The sequence below is a fragment of the Lissotriton vulgaris genome, chromosome 1_1 (genome assembly GCF_964263255.1).
Source record: "Lissotriton vulgaris chromosome 1_1, aLisVul1.2, whole genome shotgun sequence".
NCBI lineage: Eukaryota > Metazoa > Chordata > Amphibia > Caudata > Salamandridae > Lissotriton > Lissotriton vulgaris.
This window is the reverse complement of record NC_141685.1, coordinates 19,001,292-19,027,525: the sequence shown is the minus strand read 5'-3', so window position 1 is coordinate 19,027,525 and position 26,234 is coordinate 19,001,292. Positions and strand designations below refer to the sequence as shown.

The 26,234-nt window shown below is 48.7% G+C and overlaps 1 protein-coding gene across 2 annotated transcripts in view; it reads right to left on the bottom strand.

Annotated features, from left to right (window-relative positions):
- LOC147736994 (uncharacterized) overlaps positions 1 to 26,234 on the bottom strand; it is an 85,689-nt gene that overhangs the window by 26,146 nt on the left and 33,309 nt on the right. The window contains exon 3 of one of the 2 annotated variants that reach the window (XM_086955442.1): positions 5,990 to 5,999. In XM_086955442.1, coding sequence (XP_086811568.1) covers positions 5,990 to 5,999 — 10 coding nt within the window. Of the gene's footprint in view, positions 1 to 5,989; positions 6,000 to 10,601; positions 10,896 to 26,234 lie in introns of those variants that run through there. The other variant, XM_086955519.1, reaches the window with a different exon arrangement.

Below are 26,234 nucleotides of genomic sequence, written 5' to 3'. Positions count from 1 at the left end.
GTCACATAGGAATGGTAGAGAGTACGAAGGTCTACTGCATATACTAGTGATTAGAGTTATCTCTATATACATAGGGAAGGGATAAGACTGGATATACTCTAAGAGTCACATAGGAATGGCAGAGAGTACAAAGGTCTACTGCATATACTAGTGATTAGAGTTATCTCTATATACATAGGGAAGGGATACGAATGGATATAATCTAAGAGTCACATAGGAATGGTAGAGAGTACAGGTCTACTACATATAGTAGTGGTCAGAGTTATCTCTATTACCTACTGGCGGTCGCCAGTAGGTATATATAGTTAGGACCTAGTTTCCATAGGAAATCCGCAACATTCTATTGGGAATAACTTTGGCGTCGATTGGGGAATTTGCGAGTAATTTTCCAAAATTTTGGCCCGTTACGCTCCGCTCCTTCCCTGAAAGTCTTGGGGGAAGTCAAGGTCAAAGTCAAGACCCAAAAAACCAGGAGAACAGAGTTCCATTAAGGAGGGGGGACGTAGTCACAGCACCAAGGGAGGGTGGGAGGGATACAAGGGAATGGAGAAAAGGCAAATCAGAGGATCGTCAAAGAGGAAACGAGGGACAAAGGCTTAAAGGACGAGGGAATGGACAAGATGGCCGGTCAGGGTCCAGAGAAAAGCGGCCGAGAACAGCAGAAAAATGGCGGGCAGGACAAAAGTAAAGAAGTCCATGAGAGTGACCCAGTTAGTATGAATCAAAGTGCCAGAAGAAGCCCAGGGGGGTACACAGTCCAGAAATCAAATTAGTAATGGTGTGCTTTACTGGTACAGCGATTTCCACTCATGCTTGAAGATAGAGAGGGAGTAAGAACGGCATAAAATGGAGTACGGCAGAAAGGAAGAAGTAGAGTGGAAGAGCCAGATGGTCAGGTAGTCTCTTCTCTGTCCCATTCCCCTTTCCCCCGGCTGGGTTCGCACGGTCACTAGTTAACTCTTCAGTTGGTGGCTGAGGGAAAACCAGTGGTGGAATTTGAAAAATCTCATCGTTCTGCTCCAGGAAGTGTCGGCACTGTGAGTAAACACAACCCTTGACAACAGGCCTCCCCTGCACCCCTTGGACAGGCCTCACCTCATCTGCACCCCCTTGGATAGGACTCACCTCCTCTGCACCTCATTGGACAGGCTCACCTCCTCTTCTCTCCCTGAACATGCTCACCTCCTCTTCTCCCCAGGACAGGCCTCACCTCCTCTTCTCCCCAGGACAGGCCTCACCTCCTCTGCACCCCTGGACAGGCCTCTCCTCCTCTGCACCCCTGGACAGGCCTCACCAACTCTGGACCCCCTGGACAGGCCTAACCTCCTCTGCACCCCATGGATATGCCTCACCTCCTCTGCACCCCATGGATATGCCTCACCTCCTCTGCACCCAAGGACAGGCCTCACCTCCTCTTCTCCTGCTGGAGAGGCATCTCCTCTGCACCCCTCAGGACAGACCTCACATCCTCTGCACCCCAAAACAGGCCTCACCTCCTCTGCACCCCCTAGAAAGGGTCACCTCCTCTGCCCTCAGGACAGGCCTCACCTCCTCTGCTCCCCTTGAACAGGCTTCACCTACACTGCTTGCCCTGGACAGGCCTCACCTCATCTGCTCCCCCAGGACAGACCTCACCTTCACTTCTCCCCCTGGACAGGCCTCGCCTCCTCTGCACCTCTTGGACAGGCCTCACCTCCTTTGAAACCCCTCCCCCTAAAGGAAATGCCTCACCTTTGCACCCTTTCGACAAGTCTCACCTCCTCTGCACCCCTGAAAAGGCCACACCTCTGCACCCCCTAGTCAGGCTTCACCTCCTCTGCACCCCTCTAGACCTACTCATCACCCCCTGGACATGCCTCACCAACTCTTCACCCCCTGTGCAGGCGTCACCTCCTCTCCACTCCCTGGGCAGGCCTCGTCTCCTCTGAGCACCCCCACCACAAGACATGCCTCACCAACTCTGCACCCCTGGACAGGCCTCCTCTCCTCTGCACCCTGGACAGGCCTCACCTCCTCTGCACTCCTGGACAGGACTCTCCTCCTCTGCACTCCTGGACAGGCCTCTCCTCCTCTGCACTCCTGGACAGGCCTCACCTCCTTTGCACCCCTGGACAGGCCTCACCTCCTCTGCAGCCTGGACAGGCCTCACCAACTCTGAACCCCTGGACAGGCCTCTCCTCCTCTGCACCCCTGGACAGGCCTCACCTCCTCTGCACCCCTGGACAGGCCTCACCTCCTCTGCACCCCTGGACAGGCCTCTCCTCCTCTGCACTCCTGGACAGGGCTCCCCTCCACTGCACCTGTGGACAGGCCTCTCCTCCTCTGCTCCCTTGGACAGGCTTCGTCTCCTCTGCCCCTCCTCTGGACCGGCCTCTCCTCCTTTGCTCCTCCTATGGACAGGCCTCTCCTCCTCTGCCCCCTGGACAGGCCTCTCCTCCTCTGGACAGGCCTCACATCTGCACACCTGGACAGGCCTCACCTCCTCTGCACCCCTGGACAGGCCTCTCCTTCTCTGCACCTCTGGACAGGCCTCCCCTCCTCTGCACCCTGGACAGGCCTCACCTCCTCTGCACCCCTGGACAGGCCTCACCTCCTATGCACCCCTGGACAGGCCTCACCTTCTGTACACCCCTGGACATGCCTATCCTCCTCTGCCCCTCCTCTGGACAGGCCTCTCCTCCTCTGCACCCATGGACAGGCCTCACATCCTCTGCCCCTCCTCTGGACAGGCCTCTCCTCCTCTGCACCCCTGGACAGGCCTCTCCTCCTCTGCACCCCTGGACAGGCCTCTCTTCCTTTGAATGCCTGGACAGGCCTCACCTCCTCTGCCCCTCCTCTGGACAGGCCTCACCTCCTCTGCACCCATGGACAGGCCTCTTCTACTCTGCCCCTCCTCTGGACAGGCCTCACCTCCTCACCCCTGGACAGGCCTCTCCTCCTCTGCACACCTGGACAGGCCTCTCCTCCTCTGCACCCCTGGACAAGCCTCTCGTCTCCCCTCCTCCTCTGGACAGGCCTCTCCTCCTCTGCACCACTAGACAGGCCTCTCCTCCTCTGCCCTTCCTCTGGACAGGCCTCACCTCCTCTGCTCCTCTGGACAGGCCTCTCCTCCTCTGCACCCCTGGACAGGCCTCTCCTCCTCTGCACCCCTGGACAGGCCTCTCTTCCTTTGAATGCCTGGACAGGCCTCACCTCCTATGCCCCTCCTCTGGACAGGCCTCACCTCCTCTGCACCCATGGACAGGCCTCTTCTACTCTGCCCCTCCTCTGGACAGGCCTCACCTCCTCACCCCTGGACAGGCCTCTCCTCCTCTGCACACCTGGACAGACCTCTCCTCCTCTGCACCCCTGGACAAGCCTCTCGTCTCCCCTCCTCCTCTGGACAGGCCTCTCCTCCTCTGCACCACTAGACAGGCCTCTCCTCCTCTGCCCTTCCTCTGGACAGGCCTCACCTCCTCTGCTCCACTGGACAGGCCTCTCCTCCTCTGCACCCCTGGGCAGTCCTCACCTCCTCTGCACCCTGGACAGGTCTCTCCTCCTCTGCAGACCTGGACAGGCTTCACCTCCTCTGCACCCCTGGACAGGCCTCACCTCCTCTGCACCCCTGGACAGGCCTCTCCTCCTCTGCACTCCTGGACAGGTCTCACCACCTCTGCACCCCTGGTCAGGCCTCACCACCTCTGCACCCCTGGACAGGCCTCTCCTCCTCTGCACTCCTGGACAGGGCTCACCTCCTCTGCACCCCTGGACAGGACTCATCTCCTCTGTACGCTGGACAGGTGTCTCCTCCTCTGCACTCCTGGACAGGCCTCACATCCTCTGCACCCCTGGACAGGCCTGTCCTCCTCTGCACTCCTGGACAGGACTCACCTCCTCTGCACCCCTGGACAGGCCTCATCTCGTCTGACCCCTGGACAGGCCTCACCTCCTCTGCCCCTCCTCTGGACAGGCCTCACCTCCTCTGCTCCACTGGACAGGCCTCTCCTCCTCTGCCCCTCCTCTGGACAGGCCTCCCCTCCTCTGCACCCCTGGACAGGCCTCACCTCCTCTGCACCCCTGGACAGGCCTCACCTCCTCTGCACCCCTGGACAGGCCTCTCCTCCTCTGCACTCCTGGACAGGCCTCACCACTTCTGCACCCCTGGTCAGGCCTCACCTTCTCTGCACCCCTGGACAGGCCTCACCTCCTCTGCACTCTGGACAGGTCTCACCTCCTCTGCACCCCTGGACAGGCCTCACCTCCTCTGACCCCTGGACAGGCCTCACCTCCTCTGTCCCCCTGGACATGCCTCACCTCCTCTGTCCCCCTGGACAGGCCTCACCTCCTCTGACCCCTGGACAGGCCTCACCTCCTCTGGACAGGCCTCACCTCCTCTGCTCCACTGGATAGGCCTCCTCTGCCCCTCCTCTGGACAGGACTCCCCTCCTCTGCACCCCTGGACAGGCCTCACCTCCTCTGCACCCCTGGACAGGCCTCTCCTCCTCTGCACCTCTGGACAGGCCTCTCCTCCTCTGCCCCTCCTCTGGACAGGCCTCATCTCCTCTGCCCCTCCCCTGGACAGGCCTCACCTCCTCTGCACCCTGGACAGGCCTCCCCTCCTCTGCACCCCTGGACAGGCCTCTTCTCATCTGCACTCCTGGACAGGACTCACCTCCTCTGCACCCCTGGACAGGCCTCACCTCCTCTGACCCCTGGACAGGCCTCACCTCCTCTGCCCCTCCTCTGGACAGGCCTCACCTCCTCTGCATCCCTGGGCAGGCCTCTCCTTCTCTGCACCCCTGAACAGGCCTCTCCTCCTCTGCACCCCTGAACAGGCCTCTCCTCCTCTGCACTCCTGGACAGGACTCACTTCCTCTGCACCCCTGGACAGGCCTGTCCTCCTCTCCCCCTCCTCTGGACAGGCCTCTCCTCTTTGCCCCTCCTCTGGACAGGCCTCTCCTCCTCTGCACCTCTGGACAGGCCTCTCCTCCTCTGCCCCTCCTCTGGACAGGCCTCATCTCCTCTGCCCCTCCCCTGGACAGGCCTCACCTCCTCTGCACCCCTGGACAGGCCTCTCCTCCTCTGCCCCTCCCCTGGACAGGCCTCACCTCCTCTGCCCCCTGGACAGGCCTCTCCTTCTCTGCCCCTCCCCTGGACAGGCCTCACCTCCTCTGCCCCCTGGACAGGCCTCACCTCCTCTGCACCACTGGACAGGTCTCACCTCCTCTGCACCCCTGGACAGGCCTCACCTTAAGTACCCCCCTGGACAGGCCTCACTTCCTCTACACCCCCTGGACAGGCCTTTCCTCCTCTGCACCCCTGGACAGGCCTTTCCTCCTCTGCCCCCTGGACAGGCCTCTCCTCCTCTGCCCCTCCTCTGGACAGGCCTCACCTCCTCTGCACCCCTGTACAGGCCTCTCCTCCTCTGCACCCCTGTACAGGCCTCTCCTCCTCTGACCCCTGGACAGGCCTCACCTTAAGTACCCCCCTGGACAGGCCTCACTTCCTCTGCACCCCCTGGACAGGCCTTTCCTCCTCTGCACCACTGGACAGGCCTCACCGCCTCTGCACCCTGGACAGGCCTTTCCTCCTCTGCCCCTCCTCTGGACAGGCCTCACCTCCTCTGCACCCCTGGACAGGCCTCTCCTCCTCTGCCCCTCCTCTGGACAGGCCTCATCTCCTCTGCCCCTCCCCTGGACAGGCCTCACCTCCCCTGCACCCCTGGACAGGCCTCACCGCCTCTGCACCCTGGACAGGCCTCACCTCCCCAGCACCCCTGGACAGGCCTCACCGCCTCTGCACCCTGGACAGGCCTCTCCTCCTCTGCACCGTAAGTGAGCAGTAATTGGGCCAAACCATACTCTAAACCGTAATAGGTAAACATTTGATGTTCTGATGGCGAGGAATCTTTGGTTTTTGTCTGACGTGTATGGTTCAGGACACACTCTGGGCAGTGATCTGTATTTTCTTACAAAGCATACGGCCCTCACTGAAGGACGACTATTATGACAAATGCTGGCCTCTCAAGATGGAATCATTGGCCAGATGCATCAAAGGGTTTTGCTTATTCTGTGTCTATGGGAAAATGTGTTCATGCATATGGCCCTTTGTGGTAAAGCTGCGGCCGAAGTCTAATTCTATCACAGCTCTGTGGTAAGTATCAGCAGTGAAACCTCGCGGCTCCAACCACAACCGTTTTGATGGCACTGCCTTTTCTGATACCTTGTTCATACTGATAACACAGCATTCATCCAGCGGTGTATCATAAGCATATAAACACATTTCCATACACAGAATTCCTTACAGTTTGTACCAAGGAACATCAAAAGCCTGCTGGAACCGACAAGATTGATAAGAGTTTCCCTTCCTTAGCCCTGATACCGGCTAATCACGAGTGTAGCCATTTCATATTTGAGCATTGCTACACGGCTTGTTCTCATATCAGTTGTGCCTCGCTAGCACAGGCGATGGAAACGGCTCTGGGGTCTAATCAAGCCCTCCACGACTCTCACGTAGCACTCTCCTTTGGAAGTTTTGACACCCGTTTTGACCCTCTGTAAAACAAATTATTAGGTCTTTGTCCGTTGACGATCCTATAAACTCATCACCAAGTATCACTGTAAGTTTTGTTTGGGACTGCTGGTAAGACTGCAATACCTCAGTCATAAACCTGTCTACCCCGCCGCTTGCCTCACAGTGAGGTCAGTCTTGTGTACAGCAATGAGTTTTCTATATGGCCATTATGTGTTGCAATGTCACAGTCATTCAAATGAGAATCCTTTACACCTTGTGAGATGATACTTTGCTGTAAGTTGAAATGAAATCTTCAGAACTGTCTCCTAAGAAAGGATTCCTCACACCCCTGCTCTTGCCTGATCTATTAGAAAAGCCAACCTTCAAATTGCCAGAGAAAACACAGCTGTACTTGAGATACACGCAAACATGTATGTCCATTTCTGACTTACGGCTGGATCACAGATGTTTTGTAAATACCAGCTTGGGTCTGAAATGCTTGTTACTGTATTTTATTGCTTTGCAATACCTTATGCAAAATGTACACTGTGTAAATATATGATACTGATTTTCCAGTACAGCGGACACCATGTCATTTTATAGAACTTTTTTCCTCAACCGAAAGCTTCACTGTGTAAAGTCAATATTGTCATAGTCTGCACTACACAAGAGAGGTAAATTTTTTTGGAAGCCCGTATAATTGATTAATGAAATAGGCCATGCAAATTGATTTATGTGCAGTGCTAGTAGATTTCTGTAGCTTATTGTCCCTTGGACAACTAGATTTGTAAAATATTTCCACATCCCAGATAGGGTCACACTCTATCTGCGTTGTGCATTTTGTTTCCTTAATTTTCCAGGCCACATATTGATCTGCATACATTGGTGACATATTCTAGAACTAACTTTTCACGCAAAGCAATTGCAACACCCAACTGAACACATTGTAGCCAATATAATTAAATAAACAGGTTCTGATGGACATGGGGCAACCCCATTATTTTGTAAGGTAACTTTCTAAAAGTGGCATTTTCAGAATTGTAATTTAAAATTCGACATCAACATGAGTTAGGATTTTAATTCAGGATTCGAGAGACACCAAACTTGAACCAAACATCTCTTAGCATTAGGAAATTACACTTCTAAAATGTAACACAGCAACTCCAATGTTATCCTATGGGATGACAGGCTGCACTGTAGTAAAAAACAAATGTAAGAGCTTTTCACTGCCAGGACACGTAAAACATAAAAGTACATGCCCAACTTTTTAAATACTGCACCCTGCTCTTGGGGCTATCCAGGGCCTACCTTAGGGGTAACTTACATGCATTAACAAGTACTGGCATAGCCAATAGGTCTCACCAGCTTCAAAAGAGACCTTAAAATACACTTTCCCACTAAATATTGGGGAAATTAATTCCCTGCTCTCCTTTCTGACTACTTTCCCTCCTCCTTCCTCAGGAAACTCCGCCTACCTCTCGCACTCACACCCCCCCTGACACCCTCCACACCCCTCTCTCCTCCCTTACCAACCCATTCTTTTCTCAATCCCTCCACTCTTCGCTTTCCTATATTCCCTCACACCCTACCAAGTCTGCCGAGCCCTCCTTGGTATACAGTAAAATTGTTATCAATAAAGACATTCTTGTTCTTTTAATTGGTTTTTGTTTACCTTCTACTCACTCATCTCACTACGTACTCTAAATTTTTCTTTTTGCTCTGTCAGACCACCTTGTATAATTTGTTTCACTCATTACAATTGTTGCTTTCTTGTTTATAATCTTGCAAATGTAAAGCGCTCTGATACCCTCGGGTGGAGCTAGCGCTATATAAAACCTTGAAAATAAACCTTTGGGACCTTATAAGTGATTAGCCAGAGCTATTGACTTTGGCAATGTTTTTAAGCTATGTTACCCGAGTAGACAGATATGCCCAAGTAGAAAAGAGAGCATTTTATGTACCCAGCAGATGGACCGTGAAGTTTGCGAACTTAGTTTGGTGTTGGAGCAAATCCTGCAATGTCCATTTTTGACGTGTTGCACTACTACTGCTGAAACAAGGCCCATGGAGGCACCAATGGGTGAGGTGTACTGGCGTCAAGGGTCCTTTGACCTCAGTGCCAAAGTTACTGTCGCTATAGGGTGTGCTACTTCGTAGGCCTGCCTGCAAGACTGGAGGTGAACTTCAGTATGGATTGTGGTAACCTTTATGGTTAACCCACACCTGCCACGGATAGGGTCCACCTGCTGGTGCCAAGACACCAGGGCTTCGAAGGTCCAGCTGGGCCTCCTAAGGTCTAGCATGTGAATATGCTCCCTCAGGAGAATGGTCTGGTGGTCTGGGAATGAAAGCTGAACCTGGTTCCCCAGTTCCAAATTTGGCATCTCTGGCCATAGAGCCAAACTCTCACCCCCACTGAACACCACACTGCCCCACTGAGAAAAACTTGCAGTGCCTTCAGCTACAACCCAATTGTGCCCCGCTATAAACACCTGGATGCAGCTCATTTCAAATTATGCAACAAACAAGAGTAATATGCTGCCTGAAAGAAAAACAAGTAATAACATCCTAGAAAAGCAAACACTTATAGGGAATGCAAGATTGAGTAACGCATGTGAAATATAAACAGGAACAACATGGTTACCTCAACACTTTTACACTCGCTATTTAGAAATCAAAGAGTGCGTTGCCTGAAAAGCAATGGACAGGACTACAGGGCCCGGAAGGGACCCGTTCAATGTCCATTGCTTATATCCTTATAAAACGTAAGCAGTATGATTTAAAAAGACCACATCCCTGAACACAGAGCTGCGGTACACATTTTATAAACAAAAATAAGGAAAACAGCCGATAAGGATTGCATTGAATGTTTCCACTCCAAGCACCAACAGAAAGACGAGAAAACGAAAGTACTGTTTCACGGGCAAACTCCGTGAAGTGGCGCTAATGTGTTTAGGTGTGAATAAAACCAATCTTGCCACTTTGCGACCCCTCTGTTTTGCTTTACCTTGTTATTTATCTTATTTTGAACCTTTTTTTCTCTTCATCCCGAGGCTGCACTTTGGAATAGAAAAATTTGAGAACTAGACGACAATTCCAGCAAAAGTGTTTCTTTCTCTTTTGGATCCCTTTCACAGGGGAACAAATTAAGGAAAAGAGAGGAAAGAGAGGGTAAGAGCTATGTCATGAAGTCACGCTTTCATTCAGCAAGTGAGGAAGAGCGAGACAGAGAGAGGGAAGAAGAGGAAGAAAGGAGGGGCTGCTGACCGCGGCAAAGCAGGAGAAGTGGACACTCTCCTTGTCAGAGTAGAAGGCGGAAGTGCCTCTTTCTGGCCAGACACACCCAGGCGCGGCCTGTGCGTCGAAGGGTGTGCGAGTCCAACCTCCCATGGTATAAAAGAATCAGCAACAATGAGAATTCAAATTTCCCTCAAATGTGCAGGTAAAGAAGTTTGGAGGCAAAGATTCCTCACAGTGCAGTGATAATGCATCTCTCCTAGTGTAGTAAACATCAGTGCAGTGTACACATTTTCACTGTGCATGCCCCCCTGTAGTGCAGTACAAAGCAGTCCATTGTGAACATAGTCCTCATAGTGTAGTAAAAGTAGTACAGTGTGCAAATATTTCTCATTGTGTGGTAAAAAGCAGTACATTGCACAGAGATTTCTTATAGTGTGGTAAAAGCAGTGCACTGTGCACAGATTACCTCTTTACGCTGTAAATATCCCTTACAGTGCCATGAAAAGCAATGCAATGTGCACATATTTCTTCTGGTTAAGTAAAAACACGTACAATGTGCACAGATTTCACATAGTGTTGTAAAAAGCAATACAGTGGGCACACATTTCTAATAGTGTATAAGAAAAAGTTTTCTCATAGTGCAGGAACAATTAGAGCCGGGTGAACAGATTTCTCATAGCGTATTAAAACAGCAGCGCCGACTTCATGCATATTTGCTTTGTGAATGCTTCTTGTAGTGCAGTAAAAAGCAGTCCAGTGTGCAGAGATGTCTCAGAGTGTAGTAATACGTAGTACAGTTCACATAGATTTCTCATACAGTATTGAAAGTCATGCAGTGTGCACACATTTAAAGATGAAGCGTTAAATACCTTTGTGTGCAGTGAAATGCAAAGTAACACGCAGGATTCCCAGAGAGCAGTAAAAAGAAGCACAGTGTGCACAGATGTTTATATAGTAGGCTCTCTCCTCCTCCTGGGGGGGTGGGGGGAGCAGATCTGGGGTCTGACGGGGGGGGCAGGGGCAGATCTGGGATCTGAGGGGGGGGCAGGGGCAGATCTGGGGTTGAGGGGGGGCAGATCTGGGATCTGAGGGGGGCAGGTTTGGAGTCTGCTGCTGCCTCTGCCGTTGCTGACCCTGAGTCCTTCTTCTCACAATGTAACTGCACCTGTGGTCAGACACGGCTCCTCCACACACGCGCAGACTGCCGAGACACCGGAAGTGGCTGAACACATCTCCTCCGCACATGCGCAGACTGCCGAGACACCGGAAGTGGCTGAACACGGCTTTTCCGCACATGCGCAGACTGCCAAGATACCGGAAGTGACTGGACACGGCTCCTCCGCACATGCGCAGACTGCCGAGACACCGGAAGTGACTGGACACGGCTCCTCCGCACATGCGCAGACTGCCCTGGTCGCCGAAGGATAAAACTGAGTATTTTCACATAAATGAGTCTGAGACTCAAAAGGTAAAAATACTTTCTCAATTAGGAAGTTTGTTATTCACCAGGAATTCAAACCCTGCACTTCACGTGAGAGACAAAAACCCAAAACGATGTGGCGTAGCGGCCCGAGCTGCCGTCTTTGGGTCGAGTCCCGGCGTCGGCTCAAACCTGTGATTCTGGGCAAATCACTCCATCGTCCCGGGTCTACAAAAAGTGAAGGTGCCCTTGCATAAAGTGACTGGGCCTCATGTAAAGCCCCCCTCCCCCCTCCCCACCCCCCCCCAGGAAACGAGCAGAGCTCCCCCCCCCCCCCCCCCCCCCCCCCCCCCCGAGGCAGAGCTCGGATCCAAACAGAAAGAAACAAAGCTCCAACCTCGAGTTTAACACATCTATGATTCATACAACACAGAGGAGGAGGAGGAGGAGGAGGGCCCAGAACCCAAGGGAGAGAGAACAGAGGAAAGCAAGGCCCTGCCTACTGCACGGCGACTCACTCACTCCCTGCATTGTCACTCCCTCCCTGCACTGACACTCACTCACTCCCTGCACTGTCACTGACTCCCTGCACTGTCACTCACTCCCTGCACTGCCTCCTTGCACTGACACTGACTCCCTGCACTGTCACTCACTCCCTGCACTGTCACTCACTCCCTGCATTGTCACTCCCTCCCTGCACTGTCACTCCCTCCCTGCATTGTCACTCACTCCCTGCACTGTCACTCACTCCCTGCACTCACACTCACTCCCTGCACTGTCACCCACTCCCTGCACTGTCACCCACTTCCTGCACTGACACTCACTCCTGCACTGTCGCTCACTCCCTGCACTGTCACTCACTCCCTGCACTGACACTGACTCCCTGCACTGACACTGACTCCCTGCACTGTCACTCACTCCCTGCACTGTCACTGACTCCCTGCACTGTCACTGACTTCCTGCACTGACACTGACTCCCTGCACTGACACTGACTCCCTGCACTGACACTGACTCCCTGCACTGACACTGACTCCCTGCACTGTCACTCACTCCCTGCACTCACACTCACTCCCTGCACTGTCACTCACTCCCTGCACTGTCACCCACTCCCTGCACTGTCACTCACTCCCTGCACTGACACTGACTCCCTGCACTGACACTGACTCCCTGCACTGACACTGACTCCCTGCACTGTCACTCACTCCCTGCACTCACACTCACTCCCTACACTGTCACTCACTTCCTGCACTGTCACTCTCTTCCTGCACTGTCACTGACTCCCTGCACTGTCACTCACTCCCTGCACTTACACTGACTCCCTGCACTGACACTGACTCCCTGCACTGACACTGACTCCCTGCACTGTCACTCACTCCCTGCACTCACACTCACTCCCTGCACTGTCACTCACTCCCTGCACTGTCACCCACTCCCTGCACTGTCACCCACTCCCTGCACTGAAACTGACTGCACCGACACTGACTCCCTGCACTGACACTGACTCCCTGCACTGACACTGACTCCCTGCACTGTCACTCACTCCCTGCACTCACACTCACTCCCTGCACTGTCAATCACTCCCTGCACTGTCAACCACTCTCTGCACTGTCACCCACTCCCTGCACTGACACTCACTCCCTGCACTGACACTCACTCCCTGCACTGCAAGTTAGTATGGCGCTGTCTTTCCTCGAATCACTTTCCTAAGCATACTCCCGACCTGTGACAGGCATACTCCAGGCTCCGTGTTTTCGCTGCTGCTGCCGCCCTTGCTTCGGCTCTGCTTTCCGCTGCTCCGCAGCGGCTGACTACAGCGCTGGTGCTCTTCTGAGGCACCAAGGAGATGGAACACCCCACCCCACCCTCGCCCCCGTACCGCCGCCTGCAGCCGCATTGAGAGACTCCTGCGCTGTCGGTCGTGCCTGCCTGCTTTGACGTGTGTGGCCGCGGTGAGGCCGAGGTGGGCGGGGCAGGCGAAACGAGGTGAGGCGGGGAGGCAGGCGAGGTGTGATTCGGCAGGCAGGCTGAGGCCAAGTTGGACCTTGTGATCCCCGGGAGCAACTTGTGGTGTGCTTGCAGATTACAGCTGAGGTGTGCTGACTGCCCGGGAGGGTTGTAGACACTGCAGACTTGCTTTTGGAGGGGTAGTCACCATGGTGGCCATCGTTCGTGCAGGGAGGCGAGCCAATTGAGCGGCGGTGCAGAGGAGCCAGAGCAGCTGCTGAGGAGTCTGAGCAGCCGCTAGCCGCCCGTGGACCGTGTTCAGCATTTGGCATCTGCTGCGTTTGGTGCGGTCTGGCTTTGTCTTGGTGTTTGCCGTGGCACGGTTAGCGGTACTACAGGAGGCGACCGCAGGAGGGGGTGCGGTGCAGCCTGTACTGTGCAGCGAGGAACCGGGAGGAGCTGGGAGGAGCGGTGGTCGCGACGGCAGAAGCCTAACAGAAGCTGGGAGCTGGAGCCGGTAGTCGGAGGTGAGGGAATCCTTGTAAAACGTGCAGCCTGATTTTCAGAGGCAAGTTGGAGGCAAATAATTCCTGCCCCAGTGGTATTTAGCGAAATTGCAAGTCGGCTCTTCTGGGATATAAAAGCGGGAGTGTGAACCTTCTCTTATAACCTGCAATTTAGAGGCAACTTTGAGGCTAATAAATCCAGATCCAGTGATATAAGTGAAATGAGATCAGGACGGGTTAGGCAGGTGCCTCCGCTATAAAAAACACATAAGCAAAAGAAATCACAAAATAATTCAACAATAACAAGGGGGACATCCCCAACAAGACCACAAGGGATTGGAAATTATCTTTCCTCAACACCATCTCAAATGGAAATTAATCCTGGGTAAAACAAGAGGCCGGAACAAAAAATAAGCAATTTTTTTTTCTGAAGGACCCAGGGGCAGCAATCTTTTCGGAAACAGGGAACATCAAGGGTCTGCTTACACCCCTTGCTCCACAAAAATTAAAAGACGCTGCATTGCAAGTAGTTCCACAACAAGTATCACATGCAATGGCAACCCAAATAGAGCCAGGATTAAATGAAAGTGTGGAAATAACGGATCCAATAACAACAGAGTTAAGAAATTATAAAAATTCGCCAACAGTCCACCAAACGAAAAGTGCAAAAAAAAACAATAGGCCAGGCAATTATACATTCAGTCAATAATAATAAGAATGATTAGGGAGACACTAAGCGAATATGTATTGAGCCGAATATGGAATCAGATAAAAGAAATCACCAACAGGACGATACAACTACAAACAAACTAAAAGTATCGGAGCATTTCCATTCGACCCCTAATAGGGATAACCAAAGACAAGATAATCAATGTTATGATCCCCTTGTAATTCCGTGCGACTTAAAGGCTTCATCCTCTTGGTTACACTCAACACTAATAATGGAGAATATGGAATTGGTTGAAGCTTTGGAAACAAAAACATCAAATCAACCAAATTCTGGAATTAACCCCGTAAATATGCAAACAGAAATAGTAAAGCAAAAAAATGAAAACCAAAAAGGAAATAAAAAACACAAGGTCTCTGTATTAAGATCTATTGGCGTTGAATCAAACCAGGATCTTAGCTCAATTATAGAAATATCAAGTCATTGTTCTACCCTGATCTCTATGGAGGGAAAGCATGATTCATCATATGGTCTGCCAGGTATTATAAGAGAGGATCCAAATGATCAATTCGAAATTCAAACAGAAATAAATGTAAGTCCTTCGGCACTTCAGCAGGATAACTCGATAGCGAGAGGATTTTATGCAAGTAAGCCGAAAGAATATACCAACCGAATGGAGATAGATAACTTATCCTCTCTACGCTCTTCATTATTAAATACCTTGCAAACATCGATATCGGTCCTAAATATGCAGTCAGACAAATTGGATGTCCAGATTGATCTTATGAATCTTATGGCAACTCACGTCTCTAGCATTAATTCCAAAATAGATATATTGACCAATCAAATGAGGAAATTCAAATCACTGAATAATACAGATCCACAGTGCATCTGTAAATGTGATCAAATAATAGATAAACTAAGTACATTACCAGCTATACTAATTGATATATTGAAAGAAATAAAATACAAGCCAACAATAGAGAACAATCAGCTGGAAGATAAGCAGGAGCAATTACAGCCAAAAGGTAATCTAACAAAAAAAGACATTAAAAAACAACAGGTTGGGCAGTTGAAGGAGCTAATTACTGAAAATATACAGGAAATTCAAAATGATGGATCATTGATCCTTTTATCAAATAGTGGTGAAGAATCCATTGTGACAAAACCCAAATCGGTTCTTACTCAAGTCTTAACAAAAAGGCAAAAAAAAGAGCTAGAAAAGGAAGGCAGAACACAAATGGCCCTATACGAAATGATGGAGAGCTCAATACGTGTTACCCATTATTTAGCGCCATGAAACAAAAGAAATCTCTTCCAGAATTAGATACCATCAAAAGAAAGTGTACTTTGGTAGATCAATTGTTGGACGGCACCAGGCACCCTGGCTCTAATTGTATAGAGAGTAAGGTCAGTGAAATTAATATGAAAACCGGGCACGTCAATCTGAAGGGTAAAGACAAAATCACCCAAGTGAAATTAGTTTCGTTTACGAAAAAAGTGATACAAATGAAAAAATAGACAAAAAGGGTGCACATTTAGATAGTTTACAAACAGAGATATTGATGACAAATAGAAAACAGGATACATTAACAGAAAATTCTATAGGGCAAGATCAGATCACATGCCCTGAGACACAATTTTGTAAATGTTCGGAACAGAAACAAATGGAAAGCCGAAGAATTCCTAATAACAATCCTCCAGAAGTCCTAATAAGCAATTGCTGTAAGAAATATAACTTTTTCAAACGCACAGTTACTGCAAGCGTGGATAAAGAAATAGTGATCACGTGTCCGCTAGTAGACAGTAACAACCAATATGAGCCTCATTTCATACCACCCAATATACAGCCTTAAGAGATAGTTAAAGGAAAAAATCCCCCCTACAATCAGTGCCAAACAAAACATAATATTCCAACGCAGAATCAAGGAAGAGAAGAATCTCCTGAAAATGCCTCCTTAAAAGAAACAATGAGTTCTAGTCAAGAGTGGCAAATTACATTAATACCGCCATACACGTCAAGAGGAAAACAAGATATATTAAATAGAGGCAATATTATGAGGCTTTTAGGAGAGGTGAGAACATTAGAATGTATTGAAACAACAGATTTACTTTCGGTCAAGTTCGTGCCAAATATACATAATCCACTCACAGAGGTAACGTTATCTTCATGGAAATCGGAAAAAATAGCAAATCAAATCTTAGATGCTAAGGAGCAATTTGAAACTTGGGGTATAAAAATAATAAAATCAACATCGCAGCGCTCCATTGGCACAAGGAGTCAATAAGCTGAGTACACATCCTCCAGTGTATTCGATTCTGTACAATGCCAGAGGACCAACAAGTACTGATACGGTATCCCCAACAAGAGGGAGGAGTAACTATATATATTGGTCTCCATTAACTAATGGTAGGCAGTTACTGAAACAAAACATGCTTGTCAAAATGAGAAATTAAATATTCTTTCCTGGAACATTGCAGGTGCAATTACAAAGTTTACGGATAGAACCCTAATGGAAACCTGGGCTTCATATGATATTATAGTACTGCAAGAAACCTGGCTGACAGAACTAATTCAGCTACCTGGATTCACAGTACATCAGGTGAATGCAGTAAAAACGAGCAACTATGGAAGAGCAAAGGGTGGTCTTTCGGTATACATATCAAATAATTTCAACTCAGAATCTGAACAAATGCCGACAACTTCAAGTAATATACAGATAATAAAACTTAAATTTGCTAGCAGGCACTGGGTAACCTCACTAATTCTGTTTAATATATATGCTCACCCAAATGTTCAAGAAAAACTAAAAACATTCAAAAATCTAATCCAGGAAATAACTGAAGTAAGATACAATACTCCAACTTGGTAAATAGTCATTACAGGTGACTTTAATACTTATCTCATCTTTACACCAGACGAAGACGATCAGTTAACTGTTGAAAATGAATTATGGTCAATAAAACATCAAACTGCCCATCAATGGAGCAAGTCAAACATAGTGGGCAAGGAACTAGTGACAACCCTGGAACATTTGGGACTGAGAGTAATCAATGGGTGAACGTTGGATGATTTTCTTTTTTTTTTTAGACCAACGGTCCCATATTTTATTTAATTTCACAAGTAATAAGCCAATAGATCATACAACGTCATATAAACTTCAATCATTACCCAGTCAGCGATACTTTCGACATGTTGGTCACATATATGTGAAAATAAACAGTAGCCAGAGAATATGCATTAGTCCACAATTATCAGTTCCAGGAGAAATCATGGGTTGCAGTGCCTGCAGCGTTCATCACTGCAGAAGGACCAAGGTGGTCATAACAGCCAACAATGTTCATCCTAGGCAGCGTTCCCTGGTTGGCACGGATGAAGTCAGAGACAGGAATCATGTCCCACTTTGCCATATAATGCACTGGGCTATAGTCTTGTGATCGTGGCAGTATTCAATAGACACAGTAGGAAGAGCAAACGGGGCGGGGAAGATTAACATCATCGTGAGCTCAGCAGCAACAAGCTAACCGCCCATCATGAGAAACTATAGGGAATTAAAGAAAAATAGGAGAGAAAACACTTCAACAACGATCGGACTAGTGCTATCATGTACCGTAGTGTATCAGTGACCCTGGCGGTGTATGCGACGCCATATGTGGACTGTGCGGAGGGCGGGAGTGGTCGTGGATCGAGAGCTGCTGCGGCCAGAGGGCGGTGGGGGGGGAATGATAGCCAATGAAGTTCGCTGGGCATTACCACTACGGTTGGGGGGGGGAGGGAAACGGGGGGGAAGTGGCATGCTGGGGCGGAGGATGACTGGTCTAACACTACTCCATGACAAGGCAGTCATGTAATGCTAGCCCGGGTACAAGCCCGGTGGTATGCAGTTAGGGTAGCGTCCCACTCTTGGGCAATCGGGTACATAAAGAAGGCCCGCTGTCTCCTCCCTGTGCAAAGGCACACTCTCAGCGCTAGCCCAGTTGGCAAATGAGCGACGCCAGTCTGCAGGTCGAGGGGGGGCATTATTTTTCCAGCGTTTCGTGATGAGACGCTTAGCCGTAATGAGCCCCAGATCCCAGAAGCGTGCCTGTAGTTTGGACTGCTTGGTTCTCTTGTAGAGTCTCAGCAGGCATACTTCCCACGTCTTGGGGAGGGCATCGCCCGTGGCCGCCGCTAACGTGTCCGTGACCGCCGACCAGTACACGGTGAGGTAAGTGCAGCTCCAGAGTGCGTGTAGCAGGTCCGAGTTCAGGAGTCCGCACCTGGGACATGCCGAAGAGGCGAGGCCAAAGTAGCGGTTCAGTTTGTCCGGGGATAAATACGCACAGTGTATTATGTAATATTGGATGATCCTAAATCTCGCATTGCGAGGAATGTTCCTTGCGCCAGCGAGTACTGCGGCCCACTGTTTGTCCGTCCATTCACTACCCCGGTCGGCTGTCCATTTCTCTCTCAGTCGTTGGGAGGAGAATTGAGTATGATAGTTCAGCGCCTGAGCCAGCCAGTGCACCAGATGAGAACCATCACCCATCACATGTAGGTACTGTATGAGCATGTGTGTGGTCGGCTCGTGAGTCAGGTCTCCCCATGCCTCTGTCAGCACTCGGAGAAGCCTCGCATGTGTCAGAAACTGTCCCGCTGGCAGACCGGTGTCGGCGGTCAGAGTCTCGAAGGAGAGTAGCTCCCCATCACTATACAAGTCACCCAGTCCGTCCAAGTCTGTCGCAGTCCAACTGCGGAGCACGGTTGAAGACAGCACGCCATTTCCCCAGGGGGTCCCCAGCAGTGGCAGGTTCGGGGCATATGGTACCGTGCTTTTGGTGAGTCTGAGACTTCGCATAAAGCACTGCCTTGCGACAGCTAAATGGATCTGGTTGGGGGGCCGGCCCCGTGTCAGGGGGTGGAAGAGCGTCAGCACCTGAGTAGGGGACAAGTTAGTGTCCTCCGTGGCCGTGTCCATCACGTTCTTACCACTCAGCCAATAGGCAACCCACTGCAACTGGGCCGCCAGGTAATATAGTTCCTGATTGGGAACCGCTAGGCCTCCAGATTCCGCGGCCGCATATAAGGTCCTCAATGCCACCCGGGGGCGTCCTTTATTCCAGATAAGGCGCCTGGTGAGGGTTTCCAATCCCTTGAATATGCGCGTCGGCACATACACCGGAAGGTTAGCATAAAAGTAGAGGAGCCGGGGGAGCATTATCATCTTCGTCAGTGCCACTCGGGCCGGCACATTCAATGGGAGGGAGTTGGGCGAACGTTGGATGATAGCCCACCAGGTATAACATATTATGGCCCAACCACAGGGTCCGTTATTGATTACACAATTCTAAGCCTGCCATTAATTCAGCAATTAAGTTTGTTCAAAATGAAGTGTACCACGGAAAGTGATCATCTGATGCAGCAAATAGCAATAAACACTAATTTGGATAGATTTCAACCAGCACTAACATTGAATAAAGGAAGTGTAGTAACCGCCTATAAAAGAGTGAACTGGTCAAATGAACGACTACCTGAACTTGCAGTTAAAGCCAAAACAATACTGGAGGACTATATAGAGTTACTACCTACAATGTTAAAAGCTTGGAGTAAATTTGTGCTCGAAGTAACGAAACAAAATTCAAAAGTTACTACTAGACGGATCACAAATCATAATTGCTTACCAGCGCATGAAATTAAAGGGCTAAAAAAAGGAATTGAGAAGAGAAATAAGGAAGGTAAAAAAACAAGGCAATAGATCAGATGCTTGGGACAAGCTAAAGATACTGAAAAAAGAGTTTAAGAAACACGTCTGGTTAGAAAAAAGAAAAACAACAGATGAATTTGGGGCAAAGATGGTCTATAATTGCAAACAATCAAATGCTAAAGCATTTTGGAAAATAATAAATGGCCTAAATAAGTCTCTTAACACAAAAATATCAACAAACGTAACAGAAGAAACTTGGGCTGTGTATTTAACAAAACTCTTTGTAGCCGAAAATCAATTAAGGACTAATGAAAATAACAAAATTAATCAAATGATTGAACCATCATTCCACTATGCCCATGTGCCCGATATGGATGATACATTGAGTACTAAAATCGAAAAGGTTATTAAATCAGGAAGAAGTGATAGTGCTCCCGGTCCAAATGGCATTCCACCAGCCTTATTTAAAACTGACCCAAAATATTGGGCCAATCGCATAATGCCATTGTTCAAAGAGGTGGAAAATACAGGTTCAATTCCTGATAGTTGGAGAGGATCGATAATAAACCCTATTTATAAGGGAGGTGATAAAACAAATCCATCCAACTATAGGTTAATAGCGCTTACTGATACAGAAGCAAAATATTATGCATCAATAATATTGGAAGAGCTAATAGAGTGGTCAAATAACAAGAATCTGATTCCATCTCAGCAAACAGGATTCTGGAAGGGATATGGTACCACAATTAACATGCTAGCAGTATCAGCTATTGCGACAAAAAGGAAACGTCTAAAGAAAAAATTACAACTCTGTTTCATAGACCTGAAGGCTGCCTTCGACCGGGTGGATCGTTCACTTCTTTGAGCCAAATTAAGAAGTTGGAGCATACAAACAAAATTACTAAGAGCAATCGAATCAATATATACAGATACGTGGATTCAAATTAAAGTAGGGGATGGAACCAAATTGTCAAGGAAAATACCAACGCTAGGGGGCTTAAGCAAGGCTGCGTGCTAGTCCCTCACCTGTTCAATTTGTTTATGGCGGATTTGTCTCTCCACCTGGATTCCGTTAACGCACACGCACCAAGACTAGGACCACTGACGATATCCCATTTAGCTTATGCTGACGATATTGTACTGTTGAGTCACACAGAAATTGGTCTTCAAAGACTACTTCAAAAAACAGCGACCTATACAAAACATAACAATTTAGAAATAAATATCTCTAAAACAAAAGCTATGCGTATAGGGAGGAACATTGGTGCATCTCTAAAGATCAAGCTGGAAGATCAAATCATAGAAGAAGTTAGTACCTATAAGTACCTGGGGTTTCATCGCGATAAAATTTTTAATTTTCAAGCGCAACATAATTACATGGCTGGGAAAAGCAAAGCATTGATACATGCATTTAGCTTGTTAGCAAGAAAATTAGATGGACCCTCCTATCAACCGCTGCCTGCAGTAATTAAAGCAAAGTTCCTTCCTTCGCTAACTTATGCAAGTGAGGTGATGTATGGTAGGGATGCTAAATTATTAGACAGTTTACAAACGAAAACATATAAACAGGTTTTCCATCTACCATCTAATGCCTCCCCGGCCCAAATCCGTTTAGAATTTGGCTTATTGCAGCAAAATATAGCAAGAAGGTATCACTTTATTAAAACCATGCATAAAATACGAAATAACGAACCAAGTGTTTTAGTTAAAGCGCTATGGAAAGCCATAATCCATGATGCAGTAAATACTTATATTCCTCTTTACGTTTAATAAATGCGGGTGATTTGTGGGCCTTAAAACTGTCGCATCACACGTTTTGCCAGGCTATGAATAAAGCCGCTAAAAATCACTCATTGATAGAGGATAAAAGTCTCTTTTCACGACGAGCTCATACATGGATGACAATTCAAACATATGTCACATTGCAACCTGCAACTTATTTCCAACTAACTTATCCAGTGCGCTTTAAGAAGCAATTAATGGCTATGCACCTAGGGGACCTGCCGTATTTATTTGAAAAACCTCCTTGGCGATATAATGGACCAAAAACATGTAGATTATGTGACGCTGCGGAAGAAGATTTTGTGCATTTGGTTTGTATATGCCCGAATTGATGAATGCACGCCGATTACTTTTAAAGTTTTTATTTAATGAGCGAGGGATCTGTACATGTAGAACAGCAATCATGAGAAGCTTGGACTCTACCGATCCTCGCCTAAATTGTAAGTTGATGAAATATTTGCAAATCCACAACAAAGCCGTAAAAGAGACAATAGGAAGCATCCATAAAGGCAGACTCTAACTGTATGTCATTGATAAGGAAGCTAAAGTTATGGTAATTGACGACATCATAAACAACAGAATCATGCTTGTCATATCTCCTACGTACCCCCCATACAAACCTGTTGACAACTATAAAGTACTTATAACTACGCTCTGATTATATTTTATAAAGTAAGCCTCCAACAACTATAGCACAGAGATCGAGAGGAGCAGGTGAAACACAAGGTTTGGCCTGGGTAAGAAGTGTGGGACAGGGACATCAGAGCAAGAGGCGAGGTGCATGGACAGACAAGGCAGTGTCACACGCAGTAAGGTCGTAGACAGCAGGGTTAGAGTTTTCATGATCAGAGGTTGTAGAGGCTGGAGGAAAACAGGGTTGAGACACACTGCCACTCTCTCACTCCTCTCCTTTACTGCCAGTCACTCATTTTTGGCACTTCACACACTCTCTTCCTGCACTTTCACTCCCCTTTCCTGCACTGTCACTCTCTTCCTACACAGTCGACCTCTCCCTTCCTACCCTGTCGCTCTCTCCCTCTCTGCACTTTCACTCCCCCTTCTTGCACCGTCTCTCACTGCCTTTGTGTGCTGTTAACACTGGACTGAGACCCTACAATCTTTTGAACAGCCCAATAAGTCTTCAGTGATCACAGATGTAACCTCTTTATGTGCAGGCATGAAGGGAAAATAGCTGCAGCACAAATGATGGACGGACTGCTGAATGAATCAAACATTCACCCCCAGTCAAGAGATCTGTGTTAAATCCATCATTCTTTTGCTCACCATGCCACCCCATTTTGAACCCAGTCATATGCAAATCAGCCTTGACCCTGTGCCTCATGGGAATAGTGCAGCCCAAAATGCCAAGCCAGGTCCTCCCTGGACCGGAAACAAGCATCCTAGGGCTGGTTTCAGGGTAATACAATCAGCAAGTAGCTGTCTAAACTCCAATGGACAATCGACATGCGGTCCTCAAGAGATTGTATAGAGTTTCATATATCCCGTTCAATATCAAAATTACATGCAACTCCTCAGTCCACTCTTCCCAAGAAACTCCTTGACCTGACTCTGTGAATTCAGCTTAAGAATCTCCCTTGAAACCTGCAACTTGAAAGAAAGCTTCTCCAATAGTGCTCTTCTTGAATCGTGTGCAGCAAGAACTAAAGCTAAAGTCCAGGCGGTGGTTGCTAGCTGGAAAAAAAAGGGCCCTGGATTTTGCTCCATGCTGTCACCAGCGACCCGGTACCACAGCGCGTCATCGCATCAGCAGCCCATATAGGATCAACAGAACCACGTCACTCGTAACCCTGCACCTCCTGTTAAGGATGGGCGATGTTTCAATGACCTGGGAAGAAGGACCAGTTCTGCGGGAGCCACATCTGTAAAAGCAGGAAAGGCTCTGCTAGTCCAGTGTGTAAAGATAGTTCACCTATTCCGGACCTCATCCACAAGCGCAGGCGCTGGGACAGGAAGGCAGTAATAATGGGAGGAGCCACCCTCAGCATCCATAGTCTGCACTCAAATGATGGTTTCTAATGCTGGTTTGGCTCCCATTACCAGGAAGATTCCTCTAAACATCGGCGGCTGAAGCCTGGCAATAACTTTACACCATTGCCTCTGACTACTGCGCACCAATATTTCCTTTTTGCACCTGAGGCGGAAGCCGGGTGATAGCCTGTCTGTCCATTTTAAAATCACTGTATTACTGATAGTTTTGTTTGCGGCGTAATTTGTGTTTTTAATTGTCCTCATTTGTTAAAATCACATACCGCATTGACAGCGCGTGTTTTCATCCTGCTCACAGACGATTAGACTCTGTGGCCGGAGACGCGCGATCAGCCCCCACAGGTTTTCAGGACTAAACCTACAAGTCCCAGCGCCCTTGCGCTATCGAAGGGACTGCAAAGGGAGGAGTCGCACTTTAGTTGCGAGATTCCTCTTTACATCGGCGGCAGAAGCCTGGCAATAACTTTACACCATTGCCTCTGACTACTGCGCACCAATATTTCCTTTTTGCACCTGAGGCGGAAGCCGGGTGATAGCCTGTCTGTCCATTTTAAAATCACTGTATTACTGATAGTTTTGTTTGCGGCGTAATTTGTGTTTTTAATTGTCCTCATTTGTTAAAATCACATACCGCATTGACAGCGTGTGTTTTCATCCTGCTCACAGACGATTAGACTCTGTGGCCGGAGACGCGCGATCAGCCCCCTCAGGTTTTCAGGACTAAAACTACAAGTCCCAGCACCCTTGCGCTATCGAAGGGACTACAAAGGGAGGAGTCGCACTTTAGTTGCGAGATTCCTCTTTACATCGGCGGCAGAAGCCTGGCAAAGACTTTACACCATTGCCTCTGACTACTGCGCACCAATATTTCCTTTTTGCACCTGAGGGGGAAGCCGGGTGATAGCCTGTCTGTCCATTTTAAAATCACTGTATTACTGATAGTTTTGTTTGCGGCGTAATTTGTGTTTTTAATTGTCCTCATTTGTTAAAATCACATACCGCATTGACAGCGCGTGTTTTCATCCTGCTCACAGACGATTAGACTCTGTGGCCGGAGACGCGCGATCAGCCCCCTCAGGTTTTCAGGACTAAAACTACAAGTCCCAGCGCCCTTGCGCTATCGAAGGGACTACAAAGGGAGGAGTCGCACTTCAGTTGCGAGATTCCTCTTTACATCGGCGGCAGAAGCCTGGCAATAACTTTACACCATTGCCTCTGACTACTGCGCACCAATATTTCCTTTTTGCACCTGAGGCGGAAGCCGGGTGATAGCCTGTCTGTCCATTTTAAAATCACTGTATTACTGATAGTTTTGTTTGCGGCGTAATTTGTGTTTTTAATTGTCCTCATTTGTTAAAATCACGTACCGCATTGACAGCGCGTGTTTTCATCCTGCTCACAGACGATTAGACTCTGTGGTCGGAGACGCGTGATCAGCCCCCTCAGCTTTTCAGGACTAAAACTACAAGTCCCAGCGCTCTTGCGCTATTGAAGGGACTACAAAGGGAGGAGTCGCACTTTAGTTGCGAGATTCCTCTTTACATCGGCGGCAGAAGCCTGGCAATAACTTTACACCATTGCCTCTGACTACTACGCACCAATATTTCCTTTTTGTACCTGAGGCAGAAGCCGGGTGATAGCCTGCGATAGCCTGTCTGTCCATTTTAAAATCACTGTATTACTGATAGTTTTGTTGCGGCGTAATTTGTGTTTTTAATTGTCCTCATTTGTTAAAATCACATACCGCATTGACAGCGCGTGTTTTCATCCTGCTCACAGACGATTAGACTCTGTGGCCGGAGACGCGCGATCAGCCCCCTCATGTTTTCAGGACTAAAACTACAAGTCCCAGCGCCCCTGCGCTATCGAAGGGACTACAAAGGGAGGAGTCGCACTTTAGTTGCGAGATTCCTCTTTACATCGGCGGCAGAAGCCTGGCAATAACTTTACACCATTGCCTCTGACTACTGCGCACCAATATTTCCTTTTTGCACCTGAGGCGGAAGCCGGGTGATAGCCTGTCTGTCCATTTTAAAATCACTGTATTACTGATAGTTTTGTTTGCGGCGTAATTTGTGTTTTTAATTGTCCTCATTTGTTAAAATCACATACCGCATTGACAGCGTGTGTTTTCATCCTGCTCACAGACGATTAGACTCTGTGGCCGGAGACGCGCGATCAGCCCCCTCAGGTTTTCAGGACTAAAACTACAAGTCCCAGCACCCTTGCGCTATCGAAGGGACTACAAAGGGAGGAGTCGCACTTTAGTTGCGAGATTCCTCTTTACATCGGCGGCAGAAGCCTGGCAAAGACTTTACACCATTGCCTCTGACTACTGCGCACCAATATTTCCTTTTTGCACCTGAGGGGGAAGCCGGGTGATAGCCTGTCTGTCCATTTTAAAATCACTGTATTACTGATAGTTTTGTTTGCGGCGTAATTTGTGTTTTTAATTGTCCTCATTTGTTAAAATCACATACCGCATTGACAG